This window comes from Sceloporus occidentalis, unplaced genomic scaffold (genome assembly GCF_023333645.1).
Source record: "Sceloporus occidentalis isolate IW3139 unplaced genomic scaffold, rSceOcc1.0.p SCAF_359, whole genome shotgun sequence".
Taxonomy (NCBI): domain Eukaryota; kingdom Metazoa; phylum Chordata; class Lepidosauria; order Squamata; family Phrynosomatidae; genus Sceloporus; species Sceloporus occidentalis.
In genome coordinates this window covers 18,993-40,688 of record NW_028317339.1, presented here as the reverse complement: position 1 = coordinate 40,688, position 21,696 = coordinate 18,993, and the positions used below count along the sequence as shown (strand labels likewise).

Genomic DNA, 21,696 nt, shown 5'->3' with positions numbered 1-21,696 from the left:
ATATTCTGCTGTTTGGAAGAAACATGTATTTAGAAATACAAAAAAAAAAAAAGGGATTAATGCGCTTATGGTGATAAAGTCATCTAAATTGGTGTATTTTTTCTTCTTCATACCTACTTCTGATGTGTATTGAAGGTTATTCCACCATAAAGAAGATATCCACCTACTTTTAAAGTGCCTATTGAATCTTGGATTACACGTGAGTGCATCTGATGCATATTTAAATAGTCAAGATTTCATACACTATTTCACTATTGTGTCGCTCTTTGTCTTTTTTTGCTCTTATCTGTTATGAGCACATACTAGAGGTCTCAAAAGTCTCCTCTACATAAGGAAGTTTCTCACAAGATCCCCTGAAGTGTCTGCTTTCTTTTGGGTAAATGTGAGTCCATTTGATGCATAATAATTACTAGACTTGGGTGCCGGCCAACTCTGTTGGTCTCCCTACTATAACAGTTAAAGGTCTGTACTCTACAGCATCTCAGGGGTTAACGGGAGCAGAAATCCGTAGGTTCACCGTCAGGAGTTAAAAAGGCCGTGCGAGTGAGCCTATTGGTTGATGCCAGAGGAGGACCCTGTAGGCGACCAATAGAGTCGTTCGCACACACCCATTTATTAGCCCTTGCTGCATATGCATATATATATATATATATATATATATATATACTGTGGTAAAGTGTATGGGAGAGTGGTTGATGGGATATATGTCTCACCTGGTTACCTCAGCCAGGCCTGGTAGCAAACCCAGGTGCTCTCAGGTGAGGCTTCCTAAGCTCGTTACTGGGGAGGAGGCCTTAAAAGAAAGGGCTGTTAGGTTTTCAGAGGGAGGGAGACACTGAATGAAGGAGCAGCTACAGCCAGCGCTGCAGCCCACCAGGTATGAAGCATTACCCCATACAAAACTGGTTACTTTGCTTTGCGTCAGACCTTAGGCTGCTAGAGAGGTATCCTGCTGTTTAGTTAGAGCCGGACAGGCTTATAGTTTGCTTTGTTTACAAGGTGCTCTGTGATTACAACATCTAAATAAACACGCTTTTACGTTGGAAACCTGTGTGAAACTGTCATTGCCGCCCCAATGCGTGAGCTGTCCCCTACAATACATACATACATACATAAGACCCTGCTGTCGATAGCAGGTATAGATCAACACATTAACACACAAACCCAGCTTTCCATGGAAAGATCAACTGAAATTCACTTGTGATCTCAGCACTGAAGGTATATATTAAATAAACAGAATCAGACACACAAATCCTGTATTTGCAGGTATACAATAATAATATATGAAACGTAGAATTGCAGGTATAGATCAAATAAATACATGGAAACAGCATTGCAGGTATTAATCAACTGAATATGACATAAAAACCCTGTATTTGCAGGTATACATAAATAATGTATGGAAACAAAGCATAGCAGATATGGATCTACAGAATAACACAAACACCCAGCTTTGCAGGTATAGATCAATTGGAATTCACATAAAAACACAACATTAAAGGTATATTTAAAACCCCCTACATTACAGGCATAGATCACAGGTTGCACACCCCAAAGCCAGCCCTGGCGTCCACACTGCCCACATAAAACCTGACCAGCACCCAGATTACACACATAAGATTTGCCATCTTTGTCCCCAAATAACCCAGCACAAGTCAACTTTGTCCCCAAACATTCCGGCCTGTGCCATCTTTGTCCCATATACACCCGCCTGTGCCATCTTGGTCCTCAAGGCTCAAACATCCTGCTAGTGCCATCTTTGCCCTTCCACAATTATACATCTATGATACACAGAAGCACATTAACTCATGCTCTCCCTCATTCAGACAATTTATCCACACATTAACTCATACTCTCCCTCATTCAGACAATTCATCCACATATTAACTCATGCTCTTCCTCATTCAGACAACTCATCCACATATTAACTCATGCTCTCCCTCATTCAGACAACTCATGCTCTCCCTCATTCAGACAACTCATCCACATATTAACTCATGCTCTCCCTCATTCACTCAATGCGTCCACACATTAATTCACACTCTCCTTCCCTTATCATTTTCTACCCCCTCTCCCTCCCTTATCACTTTCTAACCCCTCTCCCTCCCTTATAACATTCTTAAACCTCTCCCTCCCTTATCACTTTCTTAAACCTCTCCCTACTCACTATCTACCTTCTCCCCCTTTGTAGTTCTCTCACCTTTAGGTCCAGCAACGGGAGCAGGAGGCTTCTCTCTTCCTACTCTGCTGCTTCACTGCTGAAATGCCGGCACCGTGACAGGGGTAGACGCCTCTTGGAGGAGAATGAGGGGCGCCGAGCGATTGGTAGGCGCCCCTCTCTCTTCTCCACATCAAAAAAAAAAAAAAGATGGCGTTTAAAAGCCGCTCACTTCATGTTTGTTTTCATGTTCGCCCGAAGATGAATGCACAAGTCTAATAATTACTAATAAGGATTTCTGGAATACTACTATATGTTTGTTCTTGTTTTAATTTCTCTCCTTTTAGGGGCTGGTTAACCAAAAGGAGTTTGCTTTCAGAAACAGGTTCAAAAATCACTAATTTTTTTATTTTTTTATAACCATAAGCGCATGAATCACTTTTTTGTCTTTTTGGTATATCTTTGATGGTGTAACAAGGGGTTACATAGGTTCACATTACAGCTGGGGAGCAATAGGTTTAGCGCTGTATTTAGAAATGACCATCTTTTGCCAATGGATTTAAATGCATTTAAGGCATTATCGTTCCCTGTATATTCTTTAAAATGTCATGTGGAGGGTGATGTAAGGAATTATTTATTTGCTAATTCTGTTTCCAGACAGCATGAGCTCTTATTCACATGTATCAGTTACAAATGAAACAAGAGGTCAGGCAGAACAGCAGAGAGACACAGTAAGAACATGGGGCTACAGACAGCACCATGGTGATAATGGGTCAATGCAAAACACATAAAGCCAATTAGCTAACGTACATGAAGTTTCTTCACTAAAGTATGAGAGCTTGCAAGAGAGTTGAGGTTTAAAAACACCGACTTCACTATGCATTGTACTCAGAGATGTCCCTAGTGGAGTGCAGTGGTGACATGCCTAGAGTGACAGTATTTTTGCAGGGCCAAACTTTCAACATCAGTTAACTGAAATTCCTTTCCCTATAGATAAATAGGACAAAATGTATTTGACAAAGTGTTGGGATACCTGACCGTAATGGTCAGGTGTCCCAACACTTTGTCAAATAAATTTTGTCCTATTTCCAACAGGAACTTTTATGCCATTGCATTCTAAATACATGGACATTAATATGTAGTTGCCACCCCCCCCCCTTTTGATTTGTTTGGGAATCTTTAACCATTATCTAGTAGACCAAAAGTGTTTAATGGGGTTGCGGTCAGGGCTCTGTGTAGGCCACACCAGACTCTTCCAACCATATATTTATAGACCTTGCTTTGTAAAAAGCGTAATTTGTCACTCCACAGAATACATTTCCACTGCTCCAGAGTCCAGCAGTGGTGTGGTTTACACCTCTCAATCCGACGCTTGGCATTGTACTTGGTGATGTGAGGCTTGTATGCAGCTAATCGGCCATGGAAACCCGTTCCATGAAGCTCCTGCCATACAGTTTTTGTGCTGATTTCAATGCAGTGGAAATTTGGAAATCTTCAGCTATGGAATCAGCAGAGCGTTGGCGACTTGTACGCACCAGGCACGTCAGCACTCAATGTTCCCGCTCTTTACGTGGTCATCTGCTTTGTGGATTTCCTGCTGTTTCTAAACGCTTCCACTTAATTAATAATTCAATATTTCCACTTACAGTTGACCGTGGAATATCTAGCAGTAATTAAATTTCAGGAACTGACTTAGTGCAAAAGTGGCATCCTACAACAGTACCATGCTTAAATTCACTGAGCGCTTCACAACGACCCAATTTTTTTCACATATTTTTGTAAATGCAGACTGTGTGGCTAGATGCTTGATTTTACACACCGGTAGCAACATTACATATATATATATATATATATATATATATATATATATATATATACATATATACACACACACACTCCCAAGGGTAGTTAAGGAGCTAAGCCTAATTCTAGCCCAACCATTATTACTGATCTTTAGGGATTCTTTCAGTTCAGGCATAGTTCCATTAGATTGGTGCAAGGCAGATGTTGTGCCCATATTAAAAAAGGGATTGCTAGGCGCCCCTCTCCTCCACATCAAAAAAAAAAGACAGCGTTTAAAAGCCGCTCGCTGGTGCCCGCTGCTTCACTGCTGAGTGCCGAAATATGACGTCATATTACGGCGCTCAGCATGAAATGCCGGGACGGATGAAGAGGCCTTGTGAAGGAGAATGAGGGGCGCCGAGCAGTTGCTAGGCGCCCCTCTCTCTCCTCCGCATCAAAAAAAATAAAAAAAGACGGCATTTGAAAGCCGCTTACTGGCACCTCCTTCAAATGGCGCCTATGGCAGGAGCCATAGGTTCCATACCCTAGATACGCCTCTGGATTGGATATTGGCTAAAAGATAGAATGCAGAGTTGTTGTGAATGGATATTTCTCAGACTGTACGCAGGTATTAAGTGGAGTGCCTCAGGCGTCTGTACTGTGTCCTCTTCTTTTTAATTTATTTATAAATTATCTCCCAGGCTGCATAGAGAGCCATGTCACAGTTTTTGGGGACTGGGCGTGCAAGTTGCAGATGAGGTTCAACATAGATAAATGCAAAGTTATGCATTATGGCAAAAATAATAAAAATGCAACCTATACTACAAATAGAATATCCTTGGGGAAAACTACCAATGAGAAGGACTTAGGAATAATGGTAGACAATAGACTTGATTACAGTGTGCAATGCCAGCAAGAAGCTGCAAGGGCCAATAAGGTTTTGGTATGCATAAAAAGGTATTGATTAATGGGAGGAGGATATCATCTTGCCTCTTTACAGGTCAATGCTAAGACCTCACCTTGAATATGCGGTACAATTCTGGGCACCAGTCCTTAAATAGGACTTTACGGAACTAGAAAAAGTGCCAAGGAGGGCTACAAAATTAAGGGGATTGGGAGATACTAGTTATGAAGAGAGACTAAAAAAGTTAAAATTATACACACTGGAAAAACGGTATATTAGAGGGGATATGATAACATTATATAAATATATGCAGGGCCAATATAAAGACATCTTCAGTGACCTGTTCATTAACATAAATGTACAAAAGGACAAGAGTTCACCCTCTGAAACTGGAAGAGCAGAGATTTCATAGACAACAAAGGAAGGGATTCTTTACAGTAAGGATAATAAAGGAATGGAATTCACTGCCTAGGGAGGTGGTGTTATCAAATACATTAGCTGCCTTTAAAAGTGGTCTCGATATTTTTTTTAGAAAGGCATAACATACAGGGCTATAAATAGAATTAATATTTTAGAGGTTCTTGATCCAAGGAGAAATCCTATTGTCTTTTGTGGAGTCATGAAGGATTTTGTTCCCCTGATGGCAGAATTCGAAGTAGCTTAATTAGGGTTTTTTGTTTTTTTGCCTTCTTTTGGATCAAGAGTAAGAAGGTTAGGTAGAAGGGTTGAACTTGATGGACTTAGGTCTTTTTTCAACCTTATGTACTATGTAACTATGTATATACACATCCACTGGTCACTTTTTTATATACACTTGTTCAAATGCTTGCTAACACAAATATCTAACCAGCTAATCACATGGCAGCAACTTAATGCATTTAAGCATGTAGATGTAGTCAAGACAACTTGCTGAAGTTCAAACCGAACATCAGAGTTGGGAAGAAAGGGGGTTTAAGTGACTTGGTCTGAGTATTTCAGACACTGCTGATCTACTAGGATTTGTATGCACAACCATATCTAAGGCTTACAAAGAATGGTCCAAAAAAGAGAAAATATCCAGTTAGCGCAGTTGTGGGGACAAAAATGCCTTGTTGATGTCAGAGGAAAATGGGCAGACTGGTTTGGCATGACAGAAAGGCAACAGTAACTCAAATAACTGCCCGTTACAACCAAGGAATGCAGAAAACCATCTCTGAACGCACAACACGTCGAACCTTGAGGCAGATGGGCTACAGCAGCAGCAGAAGACCACGCCGGGTGCCACTCCTGTCAGCTAAGAACAGTAAACTGAGGCTACAATTCGCACAGGCTCACCAAAATTGGACAATGGAAGACTGGAAGAATGTTGCCTGGTCTGATAAATCTCAATTCCAGTTGCGACATTCAGATGGCAGGGTCAGACTTTGGAGTAAACAACATGAAAGCATGGATTCATCCTGCCTTGTATCAACGGTTCAGGCTGGTGGCGGTGGTGTTATGGTGTGGGGGACATTTTCTTGGCACGCTTTGGGCCCCTAAGTACCAATTGAGCGTGGTTCAATAGCGTAAGCCTACCTGAGTATTTTTGCTGACCATGTCCATCCATTTATGACCACAGTGTACCCATCTTCTGATGACTACTTCCAACAGGATAATGCACCATGTCACAAAGCTCACATCATCTCAAACTGGTCTCTTGAACATGACAATGAGCTCACTGTACTCCAATGGCCTCCACAGTCACCAGATCTCAATCCAATAGAGCACCTTTGGGATGTGGTAGAACGGGGGATTCGCATCATGGATGTGCAGCCAACACATCTGCAGCAACTGCATGATGCCATCATGTCCATATGGACCAAAGTGAGAAATGTTTCCAGCACCTTGTAGAAAGTATGCCACGAAGAATGAAGGCAGTTCTAAAGGCAAAAGGGGGTCCAACCTGGAACTAGCAAGGTGTACCTAATAAAGTGGAAAGTGAGTGTATATACTCACTCTGTTTCTCTCCATCTCACAGTTTTCAGCTCTCCTCACTCACAGCTGTTCCGCTTCCTCTATCATGCTCTCACAGCTTTTCTTCTCCTTTAGTTCTCTTCTCTCACAGACCTCATTCTCTCTATCTCTCTCCCAACTTTCCCTTCCCCCCTTCACCTTTACCTTGTGAAAGTCCTTTATAAATGCAGCTCACACAATCTGTGCCACATGCCTGCTTCTTCTATGGGGTCACGTAACATGTGTCCCTGCTGGGTACCCGATTACCGAGGCACCTGGAAGCAGAACAAGTGGGAGAATGGGGCCCTCCTTAGCGTAGAGCCTGGGGACTCCTGCTGAATCTTCTTCAATTTACTCCAGCAAAAAGGATTGAGCTGGTCCTGCAAAATGCATTGCTCAATCTCTGAGATACTATTCAAGAAACTACAGAAAGCAAGAAGACTCAAAATGGTACATTACAGGACAAAGTAAGTCTTTTCGTCAGGCATGTTGCAAAATTAAATATGAAATGTCTCCAAATGATAACTTGTCTTAAACGTATGAAAATACTCAGGATGTCTGTATGCTGACTATCAAGGCTATCCCCTAATGTGATGGTGTTATAGGAATTATTTATTCAAAGTGTTGAACTGTCCATAAATTTCACTGATTTAACTATATATTATAATGGACCAACCACAGTTTTCTTACAGCCCTGTCTTAGCTTAACCTTCCTTGTGTTATGATGGAAAAACTCCCATTTTAGAGAATAAATCCCAAAGTCTGGTGGAAAGTGCGTGTCATAAATAAAGAAGCTTTCAAAAGAAGTACAGAGCAATTACTAGAATAGGTTTTATATATGCATAGTAGAGGCAGATGTATATGTCTGAGACAAGTGGCGTGATGTACAAAGTAAATTATAGCCCTTCATCTCTCAAGCAAACCATTGGATCTGTCCATCAACTTGTTACAGTTCCCTATCACATTTCAGTTGCATGAAGAACTCCATGCAAGTTTAATAAAGCCACATGACCCAGGTACATGAGAACCAATAGGGCAGGGAATCCTGCACCTGAGATGCTATACAACCCAATGTCCCTTTGTGCATCAAATGACATTGCTAATTAAGAGGGGACCAGTACAGCAGAACGCTCTCTGAGACAAGCTGAATAGAAATGCCCACATTTTTACACACTAGGATATAATCCTAAAGATTTAAACACAGACTTCCCACTGGTGAATTTCCCTGTGGCTGAGACCCACGTTTATGAGACCGGCACATGAGAGAATGTGTTGATTGAAAAGGTTATATATATATTACAAGAAGACCAGCAGTGCTCTGATCTCAGCATCAACCACTGAGCTATTTTACCAGCCATCTGAGCAGTTCTCAGCACCTTTACATCATGAGTCAAGGTTTCTGGAAAGTTTATAAAGCAAAAGTTCTTCAAACGTTCAATGCAGAACAAGATGGAGAAGCACAGGAGGAGGTAAGAGAGGGGGGTAGTAAGCAATATTTATTATTTACTGATTTGTATAGCACAAACATTCTGCAATACTGTACAATGAGCAAATACGGAAGAATATATCAAATTAAATGAGCACATAGGGCATGGCAAAAAAGTCCCCCAATCACAATGACTGAAAAACATTTTTCTTATGTCATTATCATGTAAGCGTTACTCATGTTATGTAAAGTTGTCATGTAAGTTCTTAATGTAGGATGCAATTGGGCAGACAGGGCTAAGTAAAAGAACATAATAAAAAAAATATGAAACAAAAACAGCACATTAGAAGAACTGATCGATGAGTCATGGAAACTGAATATGTTATGTATTTCAGAATGACACCACAGAGATTATAGAGCCTGAAAGCCGAGACATCGGAGAAGAAGGGTTAAACATGTCACAGCTTGCAAAAAAGGTACAAAATAATATAAATCTGTGCATAAAATATGTATTATTTTTAAATCCATGTAAAGAATTGTGAATAGACAGGTGTAACAAGTTAGGAAGCATCATATGTGATGTAAGAACACACACCAAAGACATGTATGTTTACTAATTATGAGTATGTGACTGTGTCATTTTAAATGTTTGCATTGCAGCAAGGTAGGGTATAATTCTCTCATTCAAATTTGCATCGATCGTAGACAAATCTTAAAACCAAGTAGTCGTATTTTTCAAAATAACAAAGCACCCTAGGCATGTCCAAGTGCAGAATCCACCCAGACATAAGACCAAATCAACCTTTTAATAGCTTTGAATAAAACTTTATTTTATAGACATTGTTTTAAAAAGTATATAGCGTATGAAAAACTTAAACCAGCTTGAACAAAGCGCTCTCTCTCTCTCTGGATTAACTATAATCCAGTTTGTTCTGGCCTGTTACTTTTCCTTTTACTAAACTACTAAAATCATGGTAGTACAAAGCAGGTGTAGGCAGCAACAGACTTTTCGGGCAGACACTTTGTTAATGTCCCATAGACAAGCCTTGTCACGGATACCAATGTCCATGTATGGACACTTTCCCTATCCTGGTACATAGTCCCAGTCGGTTTTATGGCAACAAAATGAACAAACGAGTGCTATATAGTTGTATGCTGCAAGAACTTCAACACATTTGAAAAAAGATGTTTATTTACATACATATTTTACTGATTACATCCAAATCTAGATAGCCCCTTATTATTTCATTGTATATGGACTGCTATAAAGGTACTGTCACCATCTTCCAATCTTTCAATACTTGCAAACAGCATTTTGTTCTATAGTAGATATAGTTTGTTATACACTACTGTATTAGATAAGCATCCATGTGTGTAAGGTACCAAATAACATAATATTTTGGTTATGGCAAGCTATCACATTAGTACTGAAGTGATGATTAATCATCCGGTCAACCATCTCAGGCACTTGTAAATGTCCACAAGCCATGTATGTTTCCAAATTAAAGGCTCATATTGAGATTATCCCAATTCGGTAATATAATTGTATAATACAAAGAATGTATGATCTTGTCTGAACTCCTAGTCTTGTTGCGCACTCTCTAATACATTACAATGCTACCTAAGTACTGAGTTAATATGAGATACTGAAGCTCTCTATGATATACTTTCAATATTGCTCCATAGCAAAGATAATTATATAATCAATTTATTAAGAGCCACTGCACTTAAAAACACATTTTACTTGCATATACTGTAAACTATACCTTTAGTGGCTCATTAAATTTCTTTGTAAGCGGTTTTATGAATGATATATTTCAGGAGGTTATATTGTATACCTTTTGAATGCTGGGGCAGTATTACTTCCTACAAGCTATTCATGTGCTATTTCACCATCGGTTGCTAGGTATAGGATGCAACATTGTGGCTCTTTGGCGTGAATGAGATGCAGATTGTTACTGTTGTGCCATGCATTTGACAATCTATTGTGTCCAGGTTCAAGGTGCTTTTGGCTGGAGAAGTGTTACTTCCCTGTTCAGTAAAGATGAGGATCAGAGAATGGATCAGAGACCAGAATATAAAACAGAGCAAGAGTCAGAGCAGTGAGTATGAATTTAGAAAAAAAGTGCAATTTAGACACAAAGGGCTAAGAAGAAAAAAAAAACAGTTTTTTTTTTTTTTTTTAGGCCTCCTTCTCCACCACCTCAAGAAAACCCTCCAGAAAGAAATCCATCAGCACTGTGGGGTGTGTTCTCTAGCAGGTGGCACCAGAACTCCGCCGAGAGATCACAAGGAAGAGGGGTCCTGGCTGAGCCTCCTGTGGAGTCAAGCTCTACTCAGCAGTTTGAGGAAACTCCCTTCAGGTGGGGCTTCCTCACTAGTAAACTAGCTGAGTTGCGAAGCAAGGGTGATTAAAGACTTTTCATAACAAAAGACAATGCTAACAAAGTTCAACCCCGTCAATGTTCCAAGCAGTTATAAAAAACAAACAAAAATAAGACCCTGTCCTAAAAGAATGACATAACTCATATTGAGGTGGCATGTGACCTCATGCTGCCAATATGCACACAACCATAAGCAGAAGTCTCCTGATTTTAACTCCACTGTATTTATCTTAAGGAGAAACCCTATGAACGGCGAAATCCTGCTTACAAAAAAAAACTTCTGCCAACGAGGCTTGTCATATGGAGACTGCAATTCTGGAGCCATATTACTCAGGACTGTCCTATTTTGCCCCACTGTCTCTATTCACAACAGCATTGGTCTATCACTACCTCTATGCAATGTCCAGATAGCCATTTTGATTAATTACAGCATTGCAATAACTTTGCGTGTATTTGCTATACTGTCTTCATAATGGTAATTACTTTTTCAATTGTATTAGGAATATGTGAACAGTATAAAAGGCTTAAGATGTTAATGTGTTTTTGTGTTGTGGTATGTCGCAATCTTTGAAGTAAACTAATACCAAAAAACTGTGTAACTGAGTACTTAGGTTTGGAGCAATAGGAATGAGAATGGAAGAACAAATAAAGGTTAGGTGCATGTTATCAAGGATACCAAAACATAATAGTGTACAAAATAGATACACAACAAAACTGTATGAAGAAGGAAAAACTGATAAATGAATCAATGACGCCTCAATCTGTTATCCACTGATTTGTTTTCTCAGTTCTTCCAGTACTCTTGCATTTGAGCTTTACAGGTCCTTTAGATTCAGCCTTTCCATCAACAGGCATATCTTCTCTAAGGTTTCTCATCGCCAACATCCATTTTACACAGTAGATTCCCGTGATATTTGCTTCTCTTTATGGCCCCCAACAGCCCTGGCTTGTTGACAGCTGTAGATCCACTTTATAACCCGTGCATTCCTCTCAATAACAGACACTGGAGTCTTTACCTCTTTATCATTATCATTGAGTGGTGCTCCTTGAGCACCACTAACACCGTTCACTGATTCTAGGCTTCCTAAAGGTGTGTCCCCACTCATTTTGTAGAAATTACCTAATAGATTTAGAAGGCTTCCCTCCAACCCACAACTCTCAAAAAACTTTTCAACATCAGTAGGAGTAGTAAAGGTCTGTTCATCCCATGCAGTCTCTTGTTTTTCAGGGACCAAAAGGCAAGAGGGCTGGCAGACCAGAGACCCTTCTATGCTTTTTTGCTCCCTAGGTGAGACAGGAATTTCCTGAGGGCTTTGGTGGGTGGAATTACGTGAAAGAGGATTGCTCCTCTTAAGCAATGGCGTCCCCTGAAGAAGCCGTATGACCAGTCCTGGTCCATCCTCACTGTTCTCTTTGCCAGGTATTGTCACGCCACGTCTCTGCCGATAGATAATTAGTGAGTCGGGCCGATAAAGCCTCCTAGCGCTAACCCTACGCAAACACTGCGGATGGACATGTGGAGAACTTGTGGTTTGCCCTTGCTGATTACCATCATGAGATACACGTAAATTCTGTTTTGTGGATGTAGAGGGGGTTGCAATATTCTGATCTGCCTGTGCCTCAGTCCCATGATGTGGCTGAAGTGGTCTCCTGGGTATTGTAGGAGTGACATTTAAGCAGTGATATTTATCTGTCCTTAGTTTATCACAATGCTGTGAAATGGTTTTCCTTTGCATAGAAGGATTGATACTATTGTTGAGACAATGTTCTCTTTGTGGCACACAGCTATTGCTAGTAAAAGATCTTTGTGGCATAGTTGGTGTCAGACTGGCATTAATTGCTGGGTTTTGCCTACGTTCGATCACCTGTGGCGTCTTCACATACTTGGCTTTATCTGCTTCCAGACGGTCAGTTGCTGAGGTCCCTCTCACAGACTTCTGAAGAAGGGGGGATACAGGAGGAGATACAGGAATCATAATGATGTTTATCTAGAGATAATCATTACCAGATGTGGAATACATGGTGTGGCATGGCTCACTGCACAGAAGGAAGCAAGGTCTTGGCCACTGTAAAACAGAGATGCAGTTTCAAAATTGCACAGTAAAAGGTAATACAGTCAAATAAGGAAAGTAAGGGAATTAAAGGTAAATCAATTACAAAATACCGTATGTGAGACACAGGAAGGGAAAAATGGATCAGTAAGAAAAAGGGAAAGGGATTTTGCAGAAACCTTAAATAAATATAAGAAGGAACATGAGAAAGCTGGAATGGAAAAAGAAGACTGAAAGATTTAAGCATTCCTCACTGCATTTCAAATGGCCAAAGAGGGGAACCTTAGGAGGCAGGACATTACAGTGGCATTTATGTTACTTCACAACTTATCGATCACCACTTATCACCATATATTCACACAAGAGAGAACACCTTTGTTTAACTACCAGTAATTTATAAACACATGACATGCCTAAAAGAAAAGTAATTTATGTTATATATATATATTAAAAATAAAACATGATAAAAATATGTTTCCTTTTGCTATGTATGCTGTTTCTATTAGCATACCTGCTATGCCCCTTAGCTTTTCTGAATGACACCATAGCTTGTTTCACAGGTATCCATTAGACTTGTGCATTCAGATTTGTAGGAATTTGACAATTTCATCAATTCATATGAATTTCTGAAAATGAGGAGGGACCCTCAAAGAAAGAAATGATGCAAAGTTCTCTGAATTTCGCTCATTCTCATGCATTCTCTTTTAACCTCTGATTGGAGGAGCAAGGAGAGGGTGTGCCCAAATGTTCCTTTTTTGGAGCATCACTGAGAGGCCAGAATGATGAAGGCAGATTTGCAGTGAAAGAGAAGCGTTTTTGCACCTCTCTTCCTCCACTAATCTATCTGCATTTTTCTGGCCTCTCTATAGACTTCCACAAAAGAGCGGAGACACAGGGACAGCCTCTCCTCGTTCTGCCAATCAAATTCCATCCTAACTGAAAGGCCAGTAAATTAAATTGGAAACTAAAAATTTGCCTGGATCAATTTTGGTCCATTCTAACTAAAGTATAATAACCACCCATTTCAACACACTTATTGAGTCTGGACATACAATGGGCATTAGCACCTTAAGGTCACTGGCCCATTACCCACAGGCCTGCTGCTGCCTTCTGTAGTGGAGGATCCTTCCACTACAGTTTAATATTAGCCGATATGTAGAAGTGTAACTTGCATTATTACATTTGCTGCCTAAGAGGCCATGATAGAGGGTAGGATGAGCTACTTGGCCACAGCTGGCCATTTGTGTGGTGTGCCCAGAGGCAAGTCTAAGCCAAAATTAAACAATAAAGCTCTAAAAATTTAGGTATTTCTTTCGGAAAGATCCAAAAGGGTCAGTTGGAGTGTACAGTTGAGAGAATTATGGTGGATACAAATATATATAGTATGTATGTGTGTGTGTCATCCTAACATGTCCACACATTGACCCACACACTACTACAGAAGCCACAGCCTCCCCTCCTTTTCACAACCAACAGCAGATGCATCTAAAAATACTGACAGCTGAAACTAGCCAAGAATAACCAGGAATCTTAAGGGTGGAGTATTATTACAGTAAAAGAAACAGAAGTAATAAAAAAGTAGATCTAGTGCTAGAGATGACCATAATTATGTAAAAACCAAGACTATATAAGTAGTCATATGAACCAATTTTTATAATGAACCAGAAGTAGTAGACTATAATCAGAGAGAAAAAATTATGTCTTCAAAGGAACATTATAACACTTCTGTCAGTCTTCCATACAGTTCCCATATTTTTGCAAAATTTTGTGAATTGTGATGCTCCAGAGGAATAGTAGTATTTACTTGTAAAAGTATATTTGTGGAAATAAAATAAGCTGTACTCTGACTTTTTGGATTTCTGTAGGAATGAACAAACCTCGGCTACAAAGGAATAAAAAGGACAAGAGAAACAATGACATAAAAAGTAATGAGGAGGTCTGGTAGAATATTTGTGTGTGTGTCAGAATCACAACAAAGGACAAAAAATACTGTACATATTTAATAAGTATTTAACTGTACTTTAATAGTAAAAAAGGAAATCTGTACTGCTGAAAACAATAATCTGACCTCTATAATCATGGATGAAATGAGATAAACATATCCTGTTTGAGGAGGGAGGAAAAGCATGTTTTTTTCCTGGTTCATGTCACGAAAGTGAAATAAAAGTTCAATAGTACAAGGTAGTTCTTACAAGCTCACCTTAGCCAGCTTGGTCCAGATTGGTGACACATTCAGTAACAGTGGGCACAAGGGCTCAGCGTGAAAGAATGCGTGTGGCAGGAACAACTGACTGCATACGTGTGAAGAAGTAGCTGTAGAAGAGGGGTGTGAGAGCCACAGTCACAATGACTATTTCGCAGCATGTAACTGTGTGTGTACATGTCACACAAGGAAATCTCCTCCCTTTCCAGATGGAGTCTACCCTCTGTCCTCTGCAATCAACATTAACCCCTCACATGCTTCTTTCTTTACCTGTACTTTAAACTATTGTACCTCATTACTTCCCTGATGCCTTTATTTATCCTTCATACCTATAAACTAATTTGCTTTGGCACAAACCCTTTACATGCCAGAGATTCATGCTTCTGATATGGATATTAACTACACAGATGGCTTTGCCTTGCACCTCTGAGCCTAATACTAAATAGTTTCATTTTCTGACAACTTCACTAAAGATGAATGCATATTAAAGTACTTTATGGGTACTTTTTAATATACACTCCTGAAAATATAAGGCAGTTACCTTTTTTTACTAGAAACTGCAGTTCCAGAGCTGCAGCTACCTGCATCCTCAGTGGTCCAACATTTCTCCCTACTAAGCACTAGGAAAAGGTGTTAATTGGAAAATGTATTTCAATGGAGCGCTTTCCGTGTATGCAGAGTCTTGTTATACTTTCCCCGCAACATTCACTGAGCCAGCTTGGAGCTGACTGACAATAAGTGTAGCACATGCAAGGAGCTTTGTTCTGACAAGCACATGCTCTTAAAGTTGTGATCTACTAAATTTATCTATTTTGTAACTAAATGCAGATTTGGAAACATAATTTATGGTACTGTTGTATGCGTAAACCTTTTTTTCATGCAGAAATTATTTAATCAGGTACATTTTGTCAAAGACTTAATTATCAATGGCAACACACCTAAAACATGGCACAAAAAGTAGGCACTTGTAAGTAGTTGCCATAGAAACCAAAAACAGTAAAACTTCAGAGGAAGAAAAAAAAATGATGATTTAGCTAAGGTTTATATGTTTAACACCTTTATAGGGTGTGTGGCATAAAATAAAGTTAGGAGAATAAAAACATTGTAAGCAATATACAGGGGAAATCTAGAGTATAGTGTCAAAAAGTTGAGTAAAGATATACTAAAGGTGGATCATAGGAGAGGGTCAAACACACTGTGTGGACTTGTGTAAGGCATAGATGATCATTGTAACTTAGGTCCGCTATAAAGAACAAGATTATGGTTGTTTCCACACCCCCTCACTTAACAGTGCCTATTTCTACTACTTCTTATAAAGCAGATAACAGCTGCTATACTCTCTCTGGGACAGCGCACACAGGTGAATCAACAAAAGGAGGTCAGGAAAGTCATCAGTATGCTGGATTTCAAGCTAACATTAGATAATTATCACAACAGACATTCCTGAACTATTTACATTCTGGAACAATGCTCAAGAATTTATCCGAAATTTCTATAGCATTGCCATTTTACATTTTTGGTAAAAGCAAACTAATCTTAAACCAATGCATTGGAGCTACGTTGACCACATGTCCCAGATTGTCCGGGACGGTACCCCCCCCTCCCCCCTCCATGACCTTTTTTTTCTAGCTCAGAATATTTGCTGGCATAAGTTTATCACAGGGCTCTACAGTCCTACATGTAACAATAATGCATACAGAAACAGCAGAAAAAAATGTAAATAGTATTAAAAAAACCACATTCTTAATCATTAAGTACCGTATTGGCTCGGATATAGGCCGCCCCCGTATATAGGCCGCCCACGTATATAGGCCGCCCCCGTATATAGGCCGCACCCTAAAAGTTTGGTGCTTTTTTAAAGAAAGTTTTTTTCTTTAAAAAAGCACCAAAAAAACATGCTGCCACTCTGTCTCCCCCCCCGAGATATGCTGCCACTCTGTCTCTCCCCCCCGAGATATGCTGCCACTCTGTCTCTCCCCCCCGAGATATGCTGCCACTGTCCTCCCCCCCGAGATATGCTGCCACTGTCCCCCCCCCGAGATATGCTGCCACTGTCCTCCTCCCCCCTCCAGATATGCTGCCACTGTCCTCCTCCTCCCCCTCCCTCCCCCTCGATATGCTGCCACTCTGCCCCCCCGACTTACCAGAGGAGACTCCCGGGTGTCTTGCGGGGCCGGCGGGGGACAGCTACGCAATACGCGTATACAACTTCCGGTGCCGGCACTCAGCGGATGTGCCGGCACCGGAAGTTGTATATGCGTGTTGCGTAGATGTCCCCCGCCGGCCCCGCAAGACACCCGGGAGTCTGCTCTGGTAAGTCTTGGGGGCAGAGGAAAAACGCATCGTGCGGACGGTCACCGGCTGCGGCGATGCGGGTAAACAACCTCCGCAGCCGGTGACCTTCCGCATGATGTGCTTAGACAACCTGCCGTGCCGGCACCCCCCCGTGGAAAGTGCTAGCAGGGGAGGCTGTCTAAGCGTATCGGGGAGTAGGATGCAGGTACCCTGCACCGCTGCGGGGGATCTGTATCCTAACCCCGCTGCCTGCCCGGCGCCCGGGACATGCAGTCGGGGGCTAGACCCCGAATATAGGCCGCACTTTTTCCCCCCACTTTAAGTCGAGGTGCGGTACTTCACGATGAGCTCCGGAAAATATGACATCACATCCCGATGCACAGCAGTGAAGCTGCACGCACCGCAGCAGGACAACAAGGTTGAGGCCTCGCGCTCCCACCACAGGACTTCACCAGGGTAAGTAAACTGCAAGGAGAGGGGAGTAGATAGTAAGAAGGGGGTGATAGAGGGTAAAAAAAAATAATAATTGTGTGAAGGAATTGTGTAAGTGACAGTGTGAATGAGTAACTGAATAAGTGTTTTGTGTGTATCATAGATGTATAAGTGATTTGGGGAAAGGCAAAGATGGCACAAGCAGGGTGTTTGAGCTTTGGGGGCCAAGATGGCATGGGCAGGGTGTTTATGAGACAAAGATGGCACAGGGCAGGCTGTTTGGAGACAAAGATGTCTTATACTTGGCTGTTAGGGGACAAAGGTGTCTTACACTGAGTTGTTTGGGGACAAAAATAGCTCATGTTGGACTGTTTCGGGACAAAGATGGCTCAGACTGGGCTGTAATTTGTGTGTGTTATCTGGGTACTGGTCAAGTTCTATATGGACACCAGGGCTGGCTTTGGGGTGTGCAACCTGTGATCTATGGCTGTAATTTAGTTTTTTTATCTATACCTTTAATGCTGAGTTTAAATGTGATTTCCAGTTGATCTATACCTGCAAAGCCGGATTTGTGTGTTATTCTGTTGATCCATATATGCTATGCAATGTTTCCATACATTATTTGTGTTTGTATATCTTATTTAGTTGATCTATACCTGCAGTGCTGTTTCTGTGTGTTTATTTGATCTATACCTTCAGTGCTGAGTTTACATGTGATCCCCAGTTGATCTATACCTGCAAAGCTGGGTTTGTGTGTTAATCTGTTGGACTATACCTGCAATGCTATAAGCGCAACTGTACATGCGTTGTTTATTTGATCTTTACCTGAACTACAGGGAGGAAGGAAAAGAGAGGGCTTAGTACATGAAGAGATAAAGGGACTCTGGGGATGATTACGGGGGAGAGGACCTTTAAAAGTCACGGTAGAGTCAGAAGGCGGGAATACTGCACTGACTTTCACAGTCTTCTCCTAATCTGTAGTGTGTGATTGCATGCTAGGGTGCATGGAGGGGGTGCAAAAGAAAATAATTGCCTAGGGCCCAATTGTTTCAATATTTAAAAGGGAAAATGTTTTTGTTACAAAGATTACACTGTTAGCTGTTTTTTTCCCTATATTTAATGTATTAAAGGTACATTTTTGTTACCAGTGTTTCAAGTTATATATTATTGTACTTGTTTGCACTTGCACCTAAATAATCTCTAATTAAAACTAGTTGTTTGTTACAAGATTTTTTCCCTTTCTTTTATGTCGAGGGGGAGCACCAGAGAAGTAGCCCGCACAGGGCGCCTGGACACATAAGGCCGGCCCTGGCAGTTGGTAGTATATATGCTATATGTGTGGACACTCCTAATTATTGATTTGAGAAGTTTCAACCACACCCATTGCTATCAGGTATATAAAATCAAGTACATAAGAATACCATCTCCATAGACAAGCATCGTTAGAACAATGGGTCCTACTAAAGAGCTCAGTGACTTTAAACGGGACTGCATCATAGGATGCCACCTTAGTTGCCATTGTCACTTCAACATCAACACTGTAAGTCAGGAATTTCATGAATTGGCTTTCCATGGTGGAGCATGGTGCCAAGCATTAGCTGGGGTGTTGTAAAGCACACCACCACTGGAGTGATGAATCATGCTTCACTAACTGGAAGTCTGATGGAAGTATCTAATTTCATGGATTCCAGGAGAATGCTACAGTAATGTACAGTACCAACAGTAAAGTTTGGTGGTGGAGGGATAATGGTCTGGCACTGTTTTTCAGGGTTTGGCCCCCTTAATTCCAGTGAAAGGTAATCTTAATGATACAGCATACAAACATAATTTATACTATTGTATTCTTCCAACTTTGTGGTGCCAGGTTGGGGAAGCCCCTTTTCTGCGCACAAAGCAAGGTCGACAAAGACAAGGTTTAGATGAGTTTGGTGTGGAGGGACTAGAGTAGCCTGTACCAAGCCCTGATCTTAACCCAATTGAACACCTTTGGGATGAATAGAAAAGCTGATTGTGAGCCAGTTGCTCTTTTGTCAGAATGGGTAAATGGGTTTTGAAATGGGATATCTAACAAGCTCATATAGGTATGATAGTCAGGTGTCTACATAGTTTTGGTCATATAATGTACCTTTCAAGGTATGTCTGCATTTTACAAACTTGAAAAAAAACAAACTCACAAAGCTGCATGCGGTAAAAATATCAAATTGTCATTTGCAATCTCCACTTTTATTCAATAACACGTGAACAATGAAGGAGGAGGAAGCGACCAACAAATGCCTTACATGGATCACGCTAACACTGCTTAGCCAAAGACATAGAAGACCAAGTGCTGTTTTTACATTTACGGCATATGTGCTAGTTCTCCCTTTGTAATGCGAACACATGATTGCATTTCCAGGATTGTTTTGTGCACTCAATATTACTAGAAACTGTGCCGGTGCAAGGACCACACATTCCGTTTGGATCTAGGAGCAAGCCCAAAAAAATAGGAGCTAGCTTTTTTTTTCCCTTCCCCAATCATGTTTTTATCTTCATATATTACACCCTGTTCTGTAGTAAATGATGCACTTTATATTGTGGCAGTACAATGTAAAACACACATATTCTTCAGTGCTCCACTGTACAGTACCCTACTTAACCCCTTCATAATACATTATTTCAAGGTTCCATATTAAACCATATTCATGCTAATAAATATTTATTGGGGCATGTACCCAGACTTGTTCAAACTTTCTCATATGCTGTGCAGCCAAATACCATATTTGCTCGATTATAAGACAATGGTTATTTTCAGAGAAAATGCTCTAAAATAACCATCGTCTTATATTCGAGGTTGTCTTCAAATCAGACCTCAAATAGAGGTCTGACTACAAGACTAAGATCCAGATGCCCTGCAGCGCTGCAGGGGACCTGGATCCTCCTCTCCGGCATCCGGTGGAGGTCTGTGCGATTAGGGTGACATTTTTTTCTGCCATTCAGGGACACACTATGAAGCAGATGAGATTAGACACACACGGGTATGTATATATATATATATATATATATATATATATATATATATATATATATATATATATATATATATATATATATATATATATATATACACACACACACATATATTTATACACTCATTCACATATGCACACCATCACATACACATAAATACATTTTCTACATCTCACCTATTTCAGATTTAATATACATACACTCATTACAGACATGAGTAGATATAGAATGTTAACCCCTCCCATACCAGACATTACACACACAGTCACACACACAAACACAGTGACAAACGCTGTCACACAAACACACTGTCAAACACACATACCTGGTGCTGGCTGCAACTTACTCCGAGTTGGTGTGAATGAGGGAGTAATGAAGGAGAGGCTTCTGAACTCTCAGGCAATCAGGAGAGTTGAGACGTCTCTCCTGATTGGCTGAGACCTCCTTCACTCAGACTCCTCATTCCGGGACAATGCATTGTAGAGTGGTATATCAGGGAGGCAGAGTGGCATATAGGGGGGTATAAGGCATTTCTGGGGGGGGGGCAGAGTGGCATATAAGGGTCTATAAGGCATATCTGGGGGGGCAGATGTGCATAACTGGGGGCAGGTTGCCAAATAAAAGGAAATAAAAACAAAAAATGCATTTTTCTCAATCAGTTTTTATGTGAATTAATATTTACTAGTAAAACCTTTTTTTTTTATAGGGTAGTCTGTTCAGGCTTTTTTTTTTTTTGCTAAATTAATATTCAAATTTGGGGGGGTGTCATCTTATCATTGAGGAAATATGGTATGTTAGTGCTCACATAATTTTTTTTTTGCACACACACATATATTGTATTTGCCCAAATATAGGCCGCACTTTTGGGTGAGGTGCGGCCTATAATCAGGGTTTAGCACAGGGATGCACAATTCGTATAGCCCAATGCCCAGGACATGCAGTTCCGGGCGCCAGGCGGGTGTTTTTTTTTCCCATTAAGCCTTGCTGCAAGCAAGCAGCAGAGTTAGGATCCAGATCCCCCGCACCGCTGCAGGGGACCTGAATTGTCCTCGCGATGCGTGTACACAAGCTCCGCTGCCGGCAT

General features: G+C 40.8%; 1 protein-coding gene across 1 annotated transcript; it reads right to left on the bottom strand.

Moving 5' to 3' along the window:
* Positions 1-11,515: 11,515 nt before the first annotated feature.
* On the bottom strand, positions 11,516-21,696 carry LOC149273798 (protein FAM110D-like). Its single transcript, XM_089505992.1, has 5 exons — positions 21,638-21,696; positions 14,976-14,989; positions 14,554-14,558; positions 12,491-12,562; positions 11,516-12,127 (listed from the first exon to the last, which is right to left on the bottom strand). Exons 1-5 carry the CDS (start codon positions 21,694-21,696, stop codon positions 11,516-11,518), a joined length of 762 nt encoding a protein of 253 aa, XP_089362118.1.

Excerpts from the sequence above, each read along its gene's own strand:
- LOC149273798 (XM_089505992.1), bottom strand. The coding sequence starts at position 21,696 with ATGCCGGCAGCGGAGCTTGTGTACACGCATCGCGAGGACAATTCAGGT. Across the intron at positions 12,128-12,490 it reads AGTATGTGAAGACGCCACAG|TGTTTGCGTAGGGTTAGCGC; the intron begins GTGATCGAACGT and ends GTCCATCCGCAG.